Source organism: Lineus longissimus, chromosome 16, assembly GCF_910592395.1.
Source record: "Lineus longissimus chromosome 16, tnLinLong1.2, whole genome shotgun sequence".
In the NCBI taxonomy this organism is placed as follows: domain Eukaryota; kingdom Metazoa; phylum Nemertea; class Pilidiophora; order Heteronemertea; family Lineidae; genus Lineus; species Lineus longissimus.
Window position 1 is genome coordinate 2982932 of NC_088323.1, and position 19666 is coordinate 3002597.

Sequence of the window (19666 nt, forward strand, 5' to 3'; positions counted from 1 at the left end):
AACTAATAGATCAATCACCGCAGTAATATGGTAAGTCTCGAGCAATCAAGATTTTGCCCACAAGAAAAATATTCGCTGGGAATCGCTTTGCATTGTGCGAGAATTTTCCGTCGTCTACAAACCAAAATGGCGAACAAAAGAAAACAAGCGCAGAATTTGGAACATTCTTCCAAATCTCAGCATCATAGGTCCTCTCAAGGGAAACATGGTAGTATCAGCCGGAGAGATGACAATCCAAGCAATTCAGAAAAGTCAGGTTCGGGTCTGTGGACGAAAGAAAACGTGTTTTATATCGCGCTGATAGTAGCCGGCGGTGAGTATTTTAGAGGTTTTTTAGTATGGAGCGCAGATGTGGTCATAATACCAAATTTAAAATACTGCCAAGAAGGGTACGTGTTGGGCTTATTGACTCGATCATAAATAGAGACACAACACGAATTTTGATGGCTGCTTTGATTATGGAAACCAAGTGCATCATCCCTCATTGACTGAGTCTGTTTAAATTCTTAAAATTGCCTCTTTAAAAATTCTCCTTGTTTTCTTATTTTCAGCGTGCATCTCCGGGTACCTGCATCGGTAAGGCATTGTAATGTTTATTGAATAGTTTGTATTTTGATGCAACTCAAACTTCTAAAAATCTTGTGAAGTTTTTATTCAACATACACTTGTACTAAAATGATGAAAAATGAGCTCGAAAGTTTACTTGTGCTTGTTGCAGGAACCATGTTGCAGGGATGTTCGAGCGAGATAAACACTTTTCTCATTTATCAGAGCTTGAAAGAGAGCTGTCGTTCAGGACAGAGATGGTAAGTCGATCAAGTGTTGCCCTACATAGTCGAGAGAGGACTTGGCTTAGTTTGGTGTAGGGCTCATTTATCAGACATTCGTAGCCAAATCGTGTTCTAAGCATCATGTGTTTGACATGAGAAGATGTCACTGATCTTTGATTGCCATGCCACACCATTTGAGTGAAAAGTGAGAAGTAAAACCAAGATATCTTTTACCTCGGTGTGGGCCAGAGCCAGCAGAAATTCTCATTCAAGAAGTTGTAATTCAAGCCACTGATTTCCTTCGAATTGGGAAGGGCTACAGTGTCCACTAAGTCAACGCTTATTGGGGATGTTTCTGTAACGTACGTCCTTTTCCTGACCTGTTGATTTCCTTTCCAGGGTCTTTACTATTCCTACTACAAAACTATGATCCAGTCCCCTAGCTTCCTGAGCGGCCTTCAGGAGATAATGTTTGATAATGTCACAGAATATCCAAAAACTATCAACACTTTGAAACGGTTCAATCTTTATCCTGAGGTATGGAAAAAGAGTGTCTTCTAAAAAGTCTTTCACCAAATGATCCCATTTGCTTGCAGTGAGAAAATACCAAATGAGAAGAGGGCCACAAATCAATGCTTACACCTCAACGACAAGGACTAAATGAGTAAATCCTGTCTTCGGTTCGACTTTAGTTTAACATGTTCAAGGAGTGTTCATTTCCCAATAGATTACTTAGCACGATGTAAAGGCAGATGGCGTCAGAATACGCAACGGACATGACGGAGCTATGGCACATGTGACTTCTGGTGGGATGTTGGAGTTCTTCCAGATGTCACATGCAACATTACCCTGTTGCATTTTCTGACAGTCTGCTGTTATGTCATGCAAGTTGTCTATTAGGGATGATAATTTCCAAATTCAAATTTGACCGTATGTGGTGTACTACTGTACAAAAAGTACCCTGTGTCTTCTTCATCAACATCAATTGTTGATTACAGGTTGCCTTGGCGATAGGATATCGAATATTTGACTCTGTCACAAAGTTCATGAATATAGTGACAAAGCAGTGCTGGGAGACGAATCGGGGCCACAACCTACCTCCAATTATCAGCTGTGAAGGCAAGTATGGTCATTATTCAAGTTTGCCACTTGAGGATTTCATATTCAGTGAAAGCTGCTCTGCTGGACGAGGATTTCTGCAGTTTACAGAGGAATAAATTGGAAGAATCACACATTGATTATGATAAAAACTAAAGAGAAAATGAACTCGGCTATTCACCAACCCTTGCAAACCTTTCTTCTTTTCCTTTCTGAACTTTTTCTTCTGTATTGCAGGTCTTGGGGATGCGCCATACTTCTATGTGGAGAGCGTGTTTTTTTGGAATGGCATCAACATGGCTGTCTTATTTGTCTTTGGTTTATATCTCAGCGGGAGTATATTCGGAGGCATTCTAGTCGTAGCATCGTTCTTTTACAATCATGGCGAGGTAACGATACAGAATTATCATCCATCAAAGTATTAATTTGTTGTGGTCTAGCTTCAGTTGCCATCGGGGGATTGACTCAGAAAAGAAGCTGTGTGGCTGCGCTACAGAAGTCAAGCTGACTCTACTTTCCAAGCCTCAAATAGTGGCAGGGACTGCTTTGGTTGCCCTGCACGGAAATTAAACTTGGTTAGAGTTGGTATTTGGTGTTACAATTAGGTAACCGCTCAAGAGTGATTCTGGCTAGTTTTGGTCCTGTAATATCGAACTTAATACAATACATGTAGTATTACCTGAACTATTTCGTAAAATTTTTCAGTGCACCCGCATCCAGTGGACCCCACCGCTGAGAGAAAACTTTGCCTATCCTTTCCTAGTCATCCAGATGTTTCTAGTCACTCATACATTAAAGTAAGTCTTCCGTAAATTTCCTTTTCATTTTAGGCCACAAAAATCATGAATGCAACTCACTGTTACCTGTTTGATGCGAGGAACCGCTATATCTGTCAAGAGCTACAATGTGCACAATAAAGAGGACCAAAATATTGCTCTGGTGATGTTATAACCCAGTGCGGCATAATGATAGTATGTGAAACTTTAAAACTAACTTTTGACCTCTTTTTCAGGACACCACGTCCAGATTATAAATACTGCATCCTGATTGCAATGGCAACCATATTGTTTATGTTACCATGGCAATTTGCCCAGTTTGCCCTCCTGACTCAAACCATGTCTGTCTTCGCGGTCTACATCCTACAGTTCATTGGGTCTCACAAAGTCAGGATCATACTTCTTGGACAAACGGTGAGTAGTCTGCATTTATCAGATCTTTCCTATATTCCACATCCTGATTTGGGCGGGAGAGAGTAATAAGTAATCCATATGCCAACCATGTGCACACAGCATATGTAGGCAAAGCGAAAGGGTAGGGATTCATCTATGTGTCATTTCAGATAGGACTGTGTGTGAGCTACTTGTTCCTGTTTGGTAATGAGATGTTGTTGGCGTCATTCTTCTTCGCTGCTCTAGTCACTTCACATGTAAGTACATGAACATGTAGACCAACTGAATTCATTAATTTTGCTCAGTGGTCACCTGATCTTAAACCATTTACTAGTTTGGCTGAGTTTCCCGATTTAAAAAGTATATACATCAAGCAGCAGAGATTCGACAGACTGAAGATCAATGTTTTCACATTCAGGCTAGCACTGGACATTGAATCACTTCATCTAACTTTAATAGTGTGTGGAGTGTGTTAAATGAGGTCATCCTTTTTTGTTCACTTGGTCCCTCTACACACTTAATGCTGTGAACTTCATACTACACGTAAGCTCTTGTCTGTGCTACCAATGAGCTCAACCGTTGACGTTCTGTTCAAGAGGCAGATGCTAAATCACTGGGCTAATGGGATCAATACTTTCAGATTCTACTTAGCCTTGAATGGTTAATAGAGAAAATCAAGATACGTTTCATCATTTGGTTGACACAAGGCATATCACTTCTCGGTGGGATCATCTCGGTCAAGTACTTGATGTCAAAGATTCTGTCTTTAAAAGATGATGCTCACATTGGTGATATCCTAAAAAGCAAGTTCACAAACTACAGTAACTTTCACACAAAGATGTACACCTGTGCCCCTGAGTTTGACTTCATGGAAGCCGCGGTAAGAATGTAGCACCCCTTGAAAAACAAAAGGTTTTAAGTAAAAGAAGTGAGTCACTTTACATGGATTGTCAATGCCTTTGAGTTAGATAGCAGAGAAGAGTTATGATTGAGTCTCTCCTCCAAAGAGGTCTGTGCCTATGACAGATTTCCACTTAGTCTGAAATTTCCCGCTTGGTACATGTACAAGTACAATGGGCTACGTAATTTGGACTACGGCTGAGTACACTTTACATACATGTATGTATTGCCATGTGCCTTGGACAATTTGGTGTTTCATGAATCTTATTTTCATCAACGTGTGATTTTCAGACACCAGGACGTGTTTCAAAGACGTTACTCTTACCCTGTGTCGGCATCGTACTCATCATGATCATTTATCAGCTCCTGAAGAATGAATTTGAAAGTTGGAAGAACAATAACTCTGAAAATAGTATGGAACCTGATGAAATGTAAGTACATTTCTCCTTGCAAGGATCAACAGGAGTGATGTGATGGGAGTGGAGCCTGATGGGACCAGTTCTGTGAAAAACACATGTACTGTACTTGTTATATGGTTCACTCGATACCTCAAGGTGACGTTTATGGTTCCAAGACTTGGCGTTGATACAACCTGCTACATACATACAGCCACCAGCACTGGATTCTTCAAAAAATCGGTTCTTTATTCTTCCAGAAAACATCGTTCAAAGCCTAATGCTGAGCTTGTCTACCATGTGTTTCAACTTGCTGCCTTTACTGTAATGGCGGTCATCATTATGAGACTGAAGTTATTTTGGACTCCTCACCTGTGCCTAATGACGTCATTGCTAGCTTCACCGAAAGTGAGTGTTATGAATGCACGAATCCTTGTACCCCTTCTTTTGAAAAATGGCAAGGTGTATTTGAAACCTTTCTGATCATAACTACTCTACAATTGTATTTCTAAGGATGACACAAACTACTTTCTTTGACATGAGGAAAAAAGAGCTTTACGAAGATTTGTCATGTCAATATATGTCCGGACTATTTGTGAAACAGTTTTTGTGTGCTAAGTTTTGCAAATTTGTATAAATCCTAGTGTCGAATGTGGTTGTGTAAGTCCTAAGATACGTCCATCCTTTCATATTTCAGATATTTGGAGGGCTCTTCAAGGACACAAGAAATCAGATTTCCGTCATTGTTGTTGTCTTAGCTCTGATGAGTTATCAGGGCATAGGCAACTTGAACCACCAGTGGAGCATCCTAGGGGAATATACCAACACTCCGATGGAGGAAATGGTGGAGTGGGTGAAAGGAAATACTCCACAGAGTAAGTGGGAAACGTCTTCATAAGGAAATCAGGCCCTTTGAAAAAAAGGTCATACATGTACAATCTTCCTACAATATTGTGCTTTAAAGTGGGTAACTCACACTTTTAAATTGAGAAGAATGAGTGAGTGAGTGACCTCAAATTACATCTTTTGGTGTTGGCCTGGATTATCACATGCAGTTACCAATCAGTTTGTTTGGCTTGGTATATTGTCACTTCTTTCACAGGTGATGAAGGATCAAGTAGATCTGAAAATCCTCTTATGAAATATTTGTATTTTCAATCTTACAGATGCTGTGTTTGCTGGGCCAATGCCTACCATGGCCACCATCAAGCTGGTGACAAAAAGACCTATTGTCAACCATCCACATTATGAAGATACTGAATTAAGGTGAATCCCTTTACTGCATTTAAAGTGCCCTATTTACACGATACTGCAGACTGAAATTTTCTGCAAGCGTTTTAGTTTGACGAAAACAATGTGTGATAATGTCATCTGTTATGCATTATTCTATCAGCCATTAAATTTCGACAGCAAAGAACAACCGACCTGTTCTTGCTGAGAGAGGAATGCCCTGACTCAGAAGCATTCTTTTCCAGGGAGAGAACAAAAATTGTCTATGCCACATACAGCCGCAAACCACCAGAGGAGGTAAAGAAGGGGTTATTAGGACTGCAGGTGGACTACTTAATCTTAGAAAATACATGGTGTATTCGACCATCAGAGTAAGTACATGTATATAAGAGACCTATAATAGTGACGGTTGTTGTGAAGAACTTTGGTACAGACTCTGTTCAATGGAAAGTGCTATAAGAAACGCTGTGTGGCCTTTAATATAATTTGCCACGACGCCTCCAAACCATCGCGTAAATAAAATGGGTATGACAATTCCCTGTCTACAGCATAGAGTTCAATTTTAAAAAGCTACAAAATGTGTTCATCTTTGTAATACATACATCTTCGTTCCAGTAGTGGATGTTCAATGCAAGCAATTTGGGATTTAGAGGATATGGAAAATCGCAACCGTCCTTCAACATGTTTGGAACTTTACAAAAAACCAGAACCAAACTTTAAAATTGTTTTTAAGAATCGTACATACCTCATATTGAAATTATGAAGACACCAGATTTTAAATGAGATTTAAGTTCAAATTGTACAAAGTTACATTTGTACTCTTCTTGAAGAGGATTTTCATTGATGTCTGATGTTTGTCTGATGTGTAATACAGATGAAAGCCAGGATGTACAAGGGCCTCTTTTATAGGTAAGGTAGTATTCAAACTGAGGCTTGATTAGGTTTTGACCACACTTTGAGAACATGTTGCCAATTCCCAAGGGTGAACTTTACATGTATATCAGTTCACTTGCATAGTTGATAGTCTTGGTCATTAGGGCATAAAAGGTTTTGAGGATATAACATTTGCTAACTTCTTACTCTGGTTTAATATGGGATCAAGTTTGTAGGCATTTACGTAATTAGAACTTTGTAAAAGGAATCATTTCTTGGTATACTTGGTTGAGCTGCCTGCTCTGGTGCCAGTGTTAGTTTCATAATTTAGAACCCTGTCTAGTCGTTCAACATGTAACTTCTGTAATTGAAAACAAATTGAAATGATAGAATACTGCATGTAGGCCTACATACATGTATATTCAACAACCTGTAGAATCTCTTGAGCGTGTATTGGGCTTGGTATTTATTTATCTACACGTAGAAGAAAAACATTTTTAAAGAATACTTTACGTTCTTTCTTGACTTACAGTAACATTTACAAAAGCCCCCTCCCCTTGGCCTCATGAAAAAGATCTCAGATTTACCATAGTAAAATGGTGAATTCAGAGTTTACCATGCTCATCATGGTGAATGTAGAATTTACCATTCACACCATGGTAAAATATTTGTTTGCCATGGTAATCTGGTGTGACCAAAGCCTACAGCAGACGATCGAATTAATAGGATTTTAGTGTTTTTTATCGCCGTCAGTGGCAGCAGCGTACGGTGGTTACGGAATTAACGAAGTCTCACTTTTTACTCAAAACCACATTTCCATGCCTATTTGGCGAATTTCTTCATTTCATGATAGTTGGACTCGATGAAATACGTAACTTTCGTGATTAAAACCTAAACTTTGAAAACAGAAAGCACGGAAATGACTGAATGTTTGTATGTGGCGAGTTGCCACCCGGCAGGTGCTGCCATCTGGCCGTAGATTGGAAAAGCTGCATCCAACTTTCACAGCCTACGGCCAGGTGGCAGCACCTGCCGGGCAGCAACACACCAGGTACAATAAGTACCATTCAGTTTGGTGTATTCTGCATCCAAGTTTCCCAACCTACGGCCAGGTGGCAGCACCTGCCGGTAACGAAGTCTCACCTTTTACTCAAAACCACATTTCTATGCCTAATGGGCGAATTTCTTCATTTCATGAGTGTTGGACTCGATGAAGTACGTAACTTTCATGATTAAAACCTAAACTTTGAAAACAGGAAGCACGGAAATGGCTGTATGAATGTTTGTATGTGGCGAGTTGCTGACCGGCAGGTGCTGCCATCTGGCCGAAGATTGGAAAGCTGCATCCAAGTTTCTCAACCTAAGGCCAGGTGGCAGCACCTGCCGGTAACGATCGTCTCACTTGTTCCTCAAAACCACACTTTTATGCCTATTGGGCGAATTTCTTCATTTCATGAGTGTTGGACTCGATGAAATACGTAACTTTCATGATTAAAACATAAACTTTGAAAATAGGAAGCACGGAAATGGCTGTATGAATGTTTGTATGTGGCGTACCACCCGGCAGGTGCTGCCATCTGGCCGAAGATTGGAAAAGCTGCATCCAAGTTTCTCAACCTAAGGCCAGGTGGCAGCACCTGCCGGTAACGAAGTCTCACTTGTTACTCAAAACCACATTTCTATGCCTATTGGGCGAATTTCTTCATTTCATGAGTGTTGGACTCGATGAAATACGTAACTTTCATGATTAAAACCTAAACTTTGAAAACAGGAAGCTCGGAAATGACTGTATGAATGTTGCCACCCGTCAGGTGCTGCCATCTGGCCGAAGATTGGAAAAGCTGCATCCAACTTTCACAGCCTACGGCCAGGTGGCAGCACCTGCCGTGTGGCAACACGCCACATACAATACAATGACCATATTTGGGAGTTGCTAAGAGCAACATTGTAGTTTACAAATGGAGGTCATGTCTTGATGTAAATCTGTACATTGTAACCTTTATGTACTGGATAAGGCCTTCCTGAGTATCAATGAGGCATGGACTTAGTGAGATGAATGAAATGTAAAGACTTCTCGCATTTTAGACGAATTTAGTCGGATTTTAGGATACATCATTAGGAATTTTGACAGACCCTTGTTAAAAATGACAGGTGTTGTAGCCCAGCGGGTAGTTTTGTCCGATTCTAATTTCAAAACACGACCTGAATTCAGGTCCTACTTAAAGACTGATAACAACTGTGGCAACAATGTTGTCCGGCAGATTGAAGAAAAACGCCGCATCAGACAAATGAAATTCCCGACGCTGCGGGGACGAAAAGACGTCGACTCGTTTCAATCCTCCACTCCATCAACACCTGGGTTTAAAAAGTATAACGATGAAGGCGATCATCGTGTCCCAGCTCCATTTCGTTCATTCGATAATATCGTCGATCCAGTTTCTGGGTTCGTCAGTGCAGGGGGTGACCTTGACAGGAATACTGGAGTCCAGGGTTTGAAATGTCTCGCTCAACTAAATCTAACGCCCCAGGCGACTATTCCTCAGGAAGTTCATTCGATACGTAAAGGAATGCGTGGTGCCCCTCCACCTACAAATCGAGAAACGGAAAGGGACCCACCGGCGCCATATGCGTGGAACAGTCGTGAGATGTCAGAGAGGGCCATCAGGGCGGCCCTGGGAGGTAGGCTGTTTTTCTGTTTTAAGTTGGTGTAAAAAGTTGACATCTTCACCCTTCCAGTGATGCAAAGGTAGACTGACTATACTTGATCAGTATTGTGATGTGGTCTAGGATTGCTTCTCAAATCTTCAAGGTCCTGATCCTGAAGAGGATCCTAATAAGCCATCCTTCTTAATGGTCAACTTTTCTTCATCAGATGACTGACCTGTTCCTAAAAATGTCGCCTGTTATGCATCTATTGACCTCAGCAATCTAAGAAAACTTGTTTATCTTTTAGGTTGGACCAGTGATGTAGATCCAAGGAAAGCTCAAGAGGAAAAACTCAGGGGAACAGAGGTAGGTCAACTGCTGTCGCCCACCAATAAGTCGAGGTAACCATGCAATTTCAAGCAGTAAGGTATAAGATAAAATCTCGAATGGGACTACCACGAGTTTTAAGCATTTTCTATTTTCAAACTAACTTGCCAAATGAGGCCATGGATTCATGGATTTTAGAAAGCCAAATTTTTTTTTACAATACACGTTTAAATCCATCAAGCAATATGTTGGACCCTTAGGCCTATAACATAAGGTATGCACTCATAAAAGTTGTATGTGTCAGTAGCCGTTTAATCCATAGTTCATACTCCTAAAATCACTTTCTCCCTTTTCCATACCAGCTCACCACAGAGAAGATTAAAAGGTTTTCCTACACTATGAGTGAGCCTAGCATACATGTGAGACAAATCGGATCATTAACAATCCATATTTTTCCGAGGTTTTTTTTATTTGTTGACTCCCTGCTGTGCAATCCCTGAGCTTAATTCAAGTCCTGCTAAAATTTTGGTTTGAAAAATTAACCCGGTAATGCTCTTGTGTCGTCAAATTCTGTTTTCCTCTCCAAGGCTTTAAAAACTGTAAAGCAGTGTGCTTAATTGTTGTCTGAGTGTGCCAGGGGATTTGTTGTGATAGCAAACACAGCCAAGATGTTCAGTAAAATCATTGTTTGTTTAGTTAAAGAAATGTGAAGTTCAAGAAGACTTGTCAGTCATCTTAACTAATATTGAGCTGCAAGATTTGAATTTTATAAGTGAAAAACAAACAGAAAAAAAACGAATCGAAAATAGTTCTGATGAAATAGCTTATCCACTGATAAAATGAGTTTACATAGCACACCGTGAGATCTTCATATTTTGTCAGGCGTGTTTGTTGACCAGAAGAAAAGATCTATTGCTTTTCTCATTACTGAGACATGAAAGTATATTCTGAGTGAATCATTTACAATTTCATTGATCACGCTCTAAATATCAAACCGAATGAAAATTTTAGGGCACATCTAGTCATTTAGGCCACTTAAGTGCTAGTTGAGACATACAAGATCTTTAGAAGCGTTGTGATGTGGACACTACTTGAGGAATGTCCTGTTCTTTGGGCGGCAGGCTGTCGTTCTCATTCCATGCAAGTTCGCTATAATTGTTTGCCTCTATGTATTGATTTTCTTTCAAGCCAAAGATGGATCAATAGAAAACACCATTCTGGCTTTTCTGGGCTAAATTAAGCTGGCCCAGGCTGCATGTCCCATGTTCCCTTTGAAAATTTAGCTATGTCTTGTAGTTGCCAATCTCTAGGTAATAAGAGCTAAATTATTGGTTGATATCTTTTTTACGGTCAGACGCTGATCCAAGTGTTCCACCCCTAATTTCAGAAAAATATTTAAAATTAGCTCAAAAATGTCAACATCTTGAAAAATTTAAATCCATGAATGTCATGTGTGGCAGAAATAAATAATTGTAATGTTCCCCCAAAAAATTAATAAATTGTGGAATTTCTCCCTTCTATAAAGGCCATCTCTTCACAAAACACCACACCTTCTTTGGTTATGCTGGGACCAATGCCCAACCCAACACACCAGTGTTCTTAAACCTAAAGAGACGATTAAAGGAATCCATATGAACGGATCAGCATGCAAATAATTCCATGATAATGCAAAGAATGTGTAGTTATCGATTTACATTACTTTGCACCGTCAATAAAATCCATAATTCATGAAAAGGTGGCATATCCCATTGAACAGTGAACAAACAAGGAAAGTGGATTTCGTGGTGGGATATTCGTAATGTTATACATTCAGTTTATATTGGGTGTGTATCCGAAAAAATCAGTTACCGAAAACCCCTTATTTACACATATTGGGCATGAGATACTCAGATAGATAAATTTTTCAGCCCAATGATATTTTTTTCAATTGCGATCAAACAGAACTAGAGTCTTGTGTTCTCTGGTTTTGCAGAATGTCCCAAAGACCCCCTCAGCAGCAGCCAAGGACAAGCGAGACCAGTTAGCCCTCAAATATATGTACACATCCTCCACACAAAGGTGAGTCCAAATAGGATCATTCCTTTATTACAAGACTACTGTAAGATTCTTTGTTAAGATCTTGACGCAGAACATAGAAGTCGGATAAGATTGATACATATTGGTATTGCTCAGCTTGCATCACATTCAAAGAGTGAAATTTCCAAAAAATTGACCATCCCTGCTCTTACAGACAGTACGAAGACTTGCCCTGGGACAGTATGCTGCACCCGCGGTTATGGACAAAGCCGACCACATTTGAGGGTAAGCCGGACAAGGTCTCACAGCGATGGACAATTAAGCGATACGAACCAGCAGCTGATGAGTGGCAGGTAAGAAAATAATTGAAAGAATTTTTATGAAAAAATTCCAGTATGTTAAAGAAAGTATTGAGTATAACTGACGCTAACTACTTGGGTAGTCCTTAAAATTTTACTTTGCACGTGTGGCTGTTGGCCATATATTCATTTATATCATAATCAGTCTCGGTGCTTTCATATAAAAGGAACAATTTATCATTCCTTATTCAGCATCCGGGAAGAGCATGGGACTGGTTCCAGCACAGAGATACATACTTTGGAAATAGGCCTGCGACATTGTAAGTTTAATTTTCACCTGTCCATGACCAACAGGATCAGGACGGAAGTGTCATAACGGCATTGGTTGTATTATTAGAAAAGCCTCCAACTAAAGGAAGTTAAGTTATGTGATAGGATATTTCCGCAAATGTTAAGTGCTGCAAGAATTTACGGTTTACATTAATATATATACATATATTGGTATCTTTATTCGATATGTAAATTACATTTACACGTCTAGACAAACAAACATGATTACAAATTATGCACAGTGATACAAAAAAATGGTGCAGGTGCGACTCCACAGAATACAGGTCACAGGGTGCTACTCAGTGCACAAAAAATCAACAATGGTTTTTATATTTTACATCCCCGCGGTTTGTATCTAGTAAATGGAGGAAATCCCTAATGGCACTTGACCGAACCAAAATGGCTTCTGAAGGATGAACATATGGCACCGCGTCGATGTTCCCGATTGTAGAACGCGGTGCCCCAATTAAATTAGTAATGTATGAGATAGAGTTAGACACAGAGGACGAGCTTCCATCTAATGCCAACTGAAAAGCTATTTGAATGTAGTTATTATTTGTTTCCGATGACCTGCTCATGAAACGTAGAAATCTGTTGTGGAGAGTAGCCTCTATCGGACTTGACAAAATTAAATGTTGTAATAAGACACAGTGCGTTCTAGGATGTACAGATAAAATTCTTCTGACCGCCTTCCTCCATGCGGTATACAAAAGGTTGACAGACCTATCTCCGAGGTCCCACAGAACGGAACCATACAGGGACATACAAAACGATTGAAAAAGTTTAACCTTTGTTTCAAAATTACAGAAATGAAACCTTGACAAAAGGACATTGACCCTTCTGTTAAAATCAGATATAGACTTAAGAATATTTTTATCTTGAGAATCTGGTCCTATGATGTTTCCTAGGTGGGTAGCAGTTCCATTAGCCCGTACAGGAATGTCTTGAAAGTTTATTATTATATCACCCACTGTTTTGTTATTAGACTGAAAAAATAGGAGTTGGCATTTGGTTGGGTTGAATTTGATCATATAATTCTTTGAGAACTGAACTGCTATATCTAGCTGGGCCGTGTTTAATGTTTTGACATAGCAAGTTATTAAATTATCAACCTTTGTCAAGCACTGAATAGAAATAATTAACAATTCTATGGTGTATGAGGTTGTTTACTTATCCCCATAGCAAAGGCTATCATTACCCCTAATTATAGTAACTCCAATTAATCAAGAACCGCTAATGAAAATTACTCCATAAATAATGTTGATGATCACCTTTATTTGGGTTGGCCATAATTGGTTAGTGGAATAATTCTGCTTTGATAATGCTTGTTATACTATCAGTGAAATGTTTGGGGAGAATTTCTTGAGAAGAAGTGAGGGTCAGATGGTCTTCCAACAGAGTGCTAAAATCTTGCAGAATATCTAATAAGGAAATAGTGTAGTTGTTCGGGTTTGTAGGGGGAAATAGCATCTTTTCAAGCTATTCTTGATCAGTATTTGAGATAACCAGCTGCTCACAATTCGTCCATAATAATTTCAGCTGCAGTGCCAACCCCAGATCCCAACAGATTCCTGGTTATAGGTAAGATCTAATGACGATGTTACGAGATAATCATGCAATTGGATATGTTGTCCTCTGGAATAGTGTCCAGGATAAAGTAGATTACCTTTCCTGTATTACTTGGGATTCTGGTGAGGCTCAACGCTGGGCAGTAATTTGCAATGTACTGAGACGGTGAGTGAGTTCTTATCATGGAAATGAAAACGTCTCTTCTTTTCCAGTGGGGCTGTTGGTGGGACAAACCTTGGTGAAATTGACAATGCGGGAGAATCCTTCTCGCCACTAACATGTAAACGGACCCCTCTTCCAAGACCAACGGACACATCACAGTAGGTTGTCTTTCATGTCATGATAAAGTTCATCAATTACACCAAAGCTGTTAAAGTGCCCTTTTCCAGCCATAAAAATATTTCACAGTTGCTAATTGCCTTTTTCTTTAAAAAGTCTGTAGATTGCATGAAGAATCTTTCAATCACAGTTTACCTGTGATCAGTATCCTGCCCAAGGACAGCATTAAAATTTGTTGGTCGAAAGGTTTCCTTGATGGAGAGGTTCTACTAAATATTCCACTTGTTTACGAAACTTTAAACTCTTGTCATTTCAGCCGTCCTAATATCCCTGGTTATAAGGGTTGTACTTGGTATAAGCCACATACTGCTCCAGCTCACAGTAACATGTCTGATCCAATACCGCAGACTACAGCTAGAGTACACAGGTATGTACTAGGTGATGCAAAAAAGATATAAATAATTACTCTCAAAATATGAAACTAATATTTACCGAATTTCCAATACATTTAGTTGAGATCAAAACTTTTGGTTTTCAACTGGTTTGATCTCATTGCCTGCATTATCACTATTTGCTGTCTAAACTTGCACGATGTTTTTCTTCTTCAGAGAACTCCCATTGACAGCAACGCCAAGCACAACTGAGCACAAACGAGACTCGCGCATGTCTAAAATGGTCACCACAGTCCCTCCCTGTAACCCATTCAATAAAGTAGACAAAGAAGAAGTTTGAAGTTATTTTTTGACTGTCCTGGGGGATTTTAAAATGATTTTAATACTCTGGAGGATACTATAAACATGGAAATATTTGCATGCCTTTTATTTTTACGTTTCACATTTTGCAGAAAATGAAATAAAATCGAAATGAATGAATGATCCCAATATCTTTTGAATTAACTTGTCCCTAAGGCATTTCATTTTCAAATTGATGTTGAAGACATATCCACCTGCCTGAAAATCAATCAGATATCAAAATCCTGTCAATTTCGGATGGGACAAAAAGTAATGAAATTTTGGATATCTTAAAAAAATTACAGTATGATATCAAACAGATAACAGTAGGATATCATAAAAAAGATATCCAATTGATATCTGCCCATATCTGCATTTGGATGTCCGTTTATAGTTGTCTATATTCAAGGATATCAAACGGATATCAACAATTTCTATATTCCTGTTAAAATTTATGTAGCTAGTATAGTGAATTATAGTTCTAGTCAGTTTAGCCAATATTAAGGGGATGCATTCTTCTGTCATGGTGGACCTATACTCAATGAAACCAACAGACTGAATTGCGGAATTGGACACTTTGTTGTCAGTTTCCGGATTGATATGAATATCGACATTATTTCAACAGTCATGGGGAGGTAGGTTGTTTAGTGCCTTTGGTTACTGGTCTGCAAGCTGGGATCTCATGTCTTGAAGTGTATGCTCAGTGGGGCCTAGTAGTTGTTGTTTTTTTCGATGAAACTATATTAGTATTTGGTCTTGTTAGTATGGAACAAAATTAGCCGTCCAATTATTTTTGTCTTCCAACAGGCCTAGTTGTATCATTTAATGCTTAATACACTTTCAGGCATATATTGTTGGTACTATCTGAAGTAAAGTTTTATGAGTTCGGATGTGCTTAATCCAATTTTTTGGTAAAACTGAAATCCTTGAGCAATCCGGTATTATAACTTAGAGTGGTGATGAAAAAGGATTATTATAAGTTGTCCGAGTAGAAAAACAAGGGAACTATTCATCCAAATTTGAATGGGTTTTACCAAGTCTTATTTCTGTCTTCATCACATCAGTGTGGCAATTTTGTTGTGAGTGCATTTTCACTCTTGATTTTCTGTGATTAATGAAACTTTTCTGTTTGTAAATAAATGTGTGTATGTGACCCGCCACATCAAATTCGGTTGAACTGTCCGCTTTCTGATTACCCCATAATCAGCCCATTATCTAAGTACTCTGCCAATATGGCAAACACTGACTTGCTATCCATTTTGGTGTGATAGGTCACATATTTGTAGTGTTGATATTTATATATAGTTATGATCGCTAGTTTCTTTCGATCCATAAGGAGGAGTGGTGTGAGTTGTTCCTGGGCCAAATCTAAGCGTGCGATGATATGGAGACATTTTCAAATGTAACGTGACATGAAAAACGAACAAGTCAGTTTCAAAGAGTGGGCTACATACGATTCACTCATCTTAATTCACCCTCGTTGGAAAAAGGTGACAATGTTGAAACCACTTGAGACATCATTTGTCGAGTAGCCTACCGGTACTGAAACCAGCCATTGTATATTGTATGTGCACCTTTTGCTACGCAAGTCTTAATAAAATGCTTTAATGATTAAAATATGTTCTTTAATCTTTGCTTCTATCTCAAATGTGAGGCTGTCAAGTCACATTTCCAGGCCGGAGGATGCTAAGAAGGTCACGAAAATTGACTATTCAGGTGTCGGCATATAAAATGATAGTTCTATACCATGATACCATTTCGTCATCCTGATCGTCGTTAGCCTACCGGATGACAAGGCGAGGCCGGTCCATTGCGTCCCAGGAGCGTAATGTACCGATAGATAAACAACAATGACTGCTAGTTTCGCGTTCCCGTATAGATAGATGATAACAGAGACTGATTTCCCATATATCGAACGAGGGTAAATCAGAGTCGCGTCCTCGCTTAGATTAAAAACAGCCAAGGGATAGGTTTCCCACAAAATATAAGAGCAAAGGGTAGTCACATCTCCAGTGAGATGGATTACAACAGGGACTGCTACTCATAGGGACTCAGAACATTGACTGAGGACAAAGCAGTGATAACGGCAAGTTTGTACACTCCGGACGCATTTGCTGCGACTTCTTTGACGCCACAAGGGACGCCATTCTTTGTTGGATAGCGTCAATGTCATGGTCAGTTCGCTCAGTTCAGACGTGACCGTCCTGGAGCACAAAGGAAAAAGCTGCTCTCTTTCTGATAAATTAGTTCCTTCCTGGGGCAATCAAGTGGTGTGGATTCAAAGGTAACGAAGTCTCGACTTCAAAAAGAATCAGATATATGTCAAAAAACAGCAACTTGAGATTGGATGATGACGGAGAAGATTACCTGCTGCTGGTGAGTTGCGAGGTTGACAACATGATTGTTGTAGGCACCGAAATTGGAATGATATTCATTATCCTACTAACTGCAGTCTATAGATGAAACTTTTCAATGTGAAAAATATGACTTGTGATTATATTGACAATTTTATTCTAACATTATGTCAAGTTATACATCAAAATAGAAGAGAAAAGGATTGAGGCAACCCATGAGTATACTATAGGGCCCCTATTTGGTTTACCCAGGGAAAATATGGATATCCATACTGATCGTTTTTTGATTTTATGTGGGCCTGGATGTTGTCTATCCAACATGTCCAATGTAACATTCATTGTAAGACTGTCAAAATTCACTTCAAAATCTTCGCAAATTTGTAGGTCTACCTCCCATAATTTTTCTTAATAGCCTACATCCGATCTTTTAGTTAGTGTATAGCAATGATGGATATTCAAATATTTTCCCTGTGCATTCAAATCGTTCCTTAGCCCTTGACAGCGGAGAGCCCTTTAACCTTTACTGGTGGTGTACCGTTATCCTTGCACTTGTAGGTACTCTTGAACTGATGTTGGCAAAACATGCCATGACAGCAGTTATTGCGGGACTTGGAGCAGTCCTGGTTACGGTGAACGCAGCCCCTGAAAAAGAGACATTCCCTTTATAAAATTACGAACACGGGGCAGGTGTAAAGATGATGGTGGTGGTGGGGATGTCAGTTTTTGCAACCTGTAGGCCTATTCACCCTTGAGATTCAGTCACACATTTCCAAGGACATGCCATGGTTCATGCCGACTTACCGGCAGTGAATGGGTGATATGAATAAAGACTAGTAAATGAATGATTTTACTTCAGTTTTGTACGGAAAGGCCTAGTGTAAATGTACATGGGGTTTTCAGTAAAAGCAATTGCTAGTCTGTTAACTTTATTCATATCACCCAATGTCTTTGTCAAACTAGTAATGTCTCATGGACTCACAGCGACAGTAGATCGGCCTTTGGTTCGGCTCGGTTCGAGGTTTGATGACCAGGAAATGCTAGTAACCACAACAATTTCCTGAAGCCATTTCTCTTACCCATCGAAAATGCTTAAATTCACCTTTATTTCCTCTTGACAGTAACGAGCCTGTTGAGTAGGCCTAGGGTTGCGGCAGGCCAAATAAAAATAAGAATATTCCATACCCAAATTTAGATTAAACACGTCGCCGGGCGTTCAAAGATGATAGAGGTAAACACAGTTCCAAAACTCACCGTTTCTGCAACTGTATGATGAAATCTTCGTCCGCTGCTTTCGCTGTAAGTGTAGTTCAATAATTTATTTATTATTTTAATTGATATCCAATAACATCCGTAATTTTCAAATCGACTTGATGTCTTGTTGGATTGAAATCCGCCAGTATAATCCTGGATATTCTTCCAGTTGATAAACGTGTATTTCCCTGGTTTAGCATTTTTCTCAGATCTAATTTCTTTCAAAACCTATAAGACCCTATTGACTTACCTGTAATGATGCCAATGACCAATGCAAGCACGAGAATCAAACCAAGGTACTTCATGTTGGCTTCTGAGAATTTGCGCTGAAAAAGCATAAATCCGCGAATAATAATGACGCCTGTAATTGTAAAATTTTTCCTCCTTCAAAAATTACTATGACGACTGGAAAATGTTGACCACCCTCAAAAAAGACAAGCATTTGATGTTTCTGAACAGAACTCCTACTTCAAATGCTTAGTCTTTAAATTATCGATGGTACATACCTTTATTTTCGGATGATGTGTGATTTCGTATGTGACTGTGAATCAACTGATTCGGGATGATGAATCGTAATAATATATACGTGTATAAGTGCTCATCCATAACCCATGAGTATATGACTTTAAAAATTTTGAATTGCATGCAGGTGCATGCCAACTGTCTGAAGTGATGTCAGCCATATATGGCTTTCGTTATGCAAGGGAAAAAAGCGAATTTGATTGAAAGTTCAACTGTATTATCCGGTATATTTCATGAAATTCTAATGAGCAGACATAAACCATACAACTACAAATAGGGCAATTAACTGAAACTAGCTCTATCATCCAAATATTCACTGTAGAATAAACTTAGGGATCGCCGTCATCGTTTTGAATGTGCCCCTGGATATTAGACACGTACAGCGCAATTTTCAATTTCTTAGAGTAACCGTTCCACATGGGGCTTTGGGACGTGTGTACATAATATACTCTTGTGTTTTTTTACAAGTTCAAACCCACCGTCGCCGGCTGAGGAAAAGTGAGGCCAAATGGAAATATCCATTACCAACATTAATGAATGATTGTGGACTCCATCAATTCTACCTTTACACATTAACCAATGAATTAATCACCTTTCCACAGTATTGACAGATACAGTTCATGTGACATCGATAAGTCACACTCGCTAGTTAGAGTTAGCATTGGCTTTCTGTTGCGAATCAGTAATCTGATGCTAGTCGCTCATTCATACCCACCCCCACTGCCAACGAGAGGCGTATTGGACTACCTTCCTTCATCGCATAAGAGCAATACTGCAACTACCCTTCCAAATACCTATCCAAGACCAACATGATTTTAGTCAACCTGAATCGTGAATGTATCGAAATGATTAGTAATATTTCATTTTTGTTAACCATGCGCCTGCACGATATGTGAACTTCCCAACC

At 39.4% G+C, this 19666-nt stretch overlaps 3 protein-coding genes across 4 annotated transcripts; 2 read left to right on the forward strand and 1 right to left on the reverse strand.

Annotated features, from left to right (window-relative positions):
• Window positions 1-120: 120 nt before the first annotated feature.
• Window positions 121-6921, forward strand: LOC135500290 (protein C-mannosyl-transferase DPY19L1-like). 2 transcript variants are annotated; one of them, XM_064791650.1, is made up of 16 exons: window positions 121-313; window positions 552-576; window positions 719-806; window positions 1170-1307; window positions 1769-1889; window positions 2106-2257; window positions 2574-2665; window positions 2881-3058; window positions 3208-3294; window positions 3678-3917; window positions 4229-4368; window positions 4593-4740; window positions 5030-5207; window positions 5499-5598; window positions 5808-5933; window positions 6178-6921. In XM_064791650.1, exons 1-16 carry the CDS (start codon window positions 127-129, stop codon window positions 6323-6325), a joined length of 2148 nt encoding a protein of 715 aa, XP_064647720.1. In that variant the 5' UTR covers window positions 121-126; the 3' UTR covers window positions 6326-6921. The 2 variants fall into 2 exon arrangements, with proteins under 2 accessions (XP_064647720.1, XP_064647721.1); XM_064791651.1 differs by having other exon boundaries at window positions 6181-6921.
• A 1377-nt stretch (window positions 6922-8298) lies between these two features.
• Window positions 8299-16239, forward strand: LOC135500572 (protein SPMIP7-like). Its single transcript, XM_064792110.1, has 9 exons — window positions 8299-9114; window positions 9389-9447; window positions 11381-11466; window positions 11639-11777; window positions 11976-12043; window positions 13593-13634; window positions 13835-13942; window positions 14218-14328; window positions 14510-16239. Exons 1-9 carry the CDS (start codon window positions 8580-8582, stop codon window positions 14631-14633), a joined length of 1272 nt encoding a protein of 423 aa, XP_064648180.1. The 5' UTR covers window positions 8299-8579; the 3' UTR covers window positions 14634-16239.
• An 881-nt stretch (window positions 16240-17120) lies between these two features.
• Window positions 17121-18853, reverse strand: LOC135500424 (U3-agatoxin-Ao1j-like). The gene is made up of 4 exons (XM_064791883.1): window positions 18744-18853; window positions 18488-18563; window positions 18238-18280; window positions 17121-17628 (listed from the first exon to the last, which is right to left on the reverse strand). Exons 2-4 carry the CDS (start codon window positions 18540-18542, stop codon window positions 17475-17477), a joined length of 252 nt encoding a protein of 83 aa, XP_064647953.1. The 5' UTR covers window positions 18543-18563; window positions 18744-18853; the 3' UTR covers window positions 17121-17474.
• Window positions 18854-19666: the final 813 nt, after the last annotated feature.

Excerpts from the sequence above, each read along its gene's own strand:
- LOC135500290 (XM_064791650.1), top strand. The coding sequence starts at position 127 with ATGGCGAACAAAAGAAAACAAGCGCAGAATTTGGAACATTCTTCCAAA. Across the intron at positions 2,258-2,573 it reads TCTTTTACAATCATGGCGAG|TGCACCCGCATCCAGTGGAC; the intron begins GTAACGATACAG and ends AAAATTTTTCAG. Across the intron at positions 5,934-6,177 it reads TGGTGTATTCGACCATCAGA|TAGTGGATGTTCAATGCAAG; the intron begins GTAAGTACATGT and ends TCTTCGTTCCAG.
- LOC135500572 (XM_064792110.1), top strand. The coding sequence starts at position 8,580 with ATGACAGGTGTTGTAGCCCAGCGGGTAGTTTTGTCCGATTCTAATTTC. Across the intron at positions 9,448-11,380 it reads AAAAACTCAGGGGAACAGAG|AATGTCCCAAAGACCCCCTC; the intron begins GTAGGTCAACTG and ends CTGGTTTTGCAG. Across the intron at positions 12,044-13,592 it reads GGAAATAGGCCTGCGACATT|CTGCAGTGCCAACCCCAGAT; the intron begins GTAAGTTTAATT and ends TAATAATTTCAG.
- LOC135500424 (XM_064791883.1), bottom strand. The coding sequence starts at position 18,542 with ATGAAGTACCTTGGTTTGATTCTCGTGCTTGCATTGGTCATTGGCATC. Across the intron at positions 18,281-18,487 it reads GGTCATTGGCATCATTACAG|CGAAAGCAGCGGACGAAGAT; the intron begins GTAAGTCAATAG and ends CTACACTTACAG. Across the intron at positions 17,629-18,237 it reads ATCATACAGTTGCAGAAACG|GGGCTGCGTTCACCGTAACC; the intron begins GTGAGTTTTGGA and ends TCTCTTTTTCAG.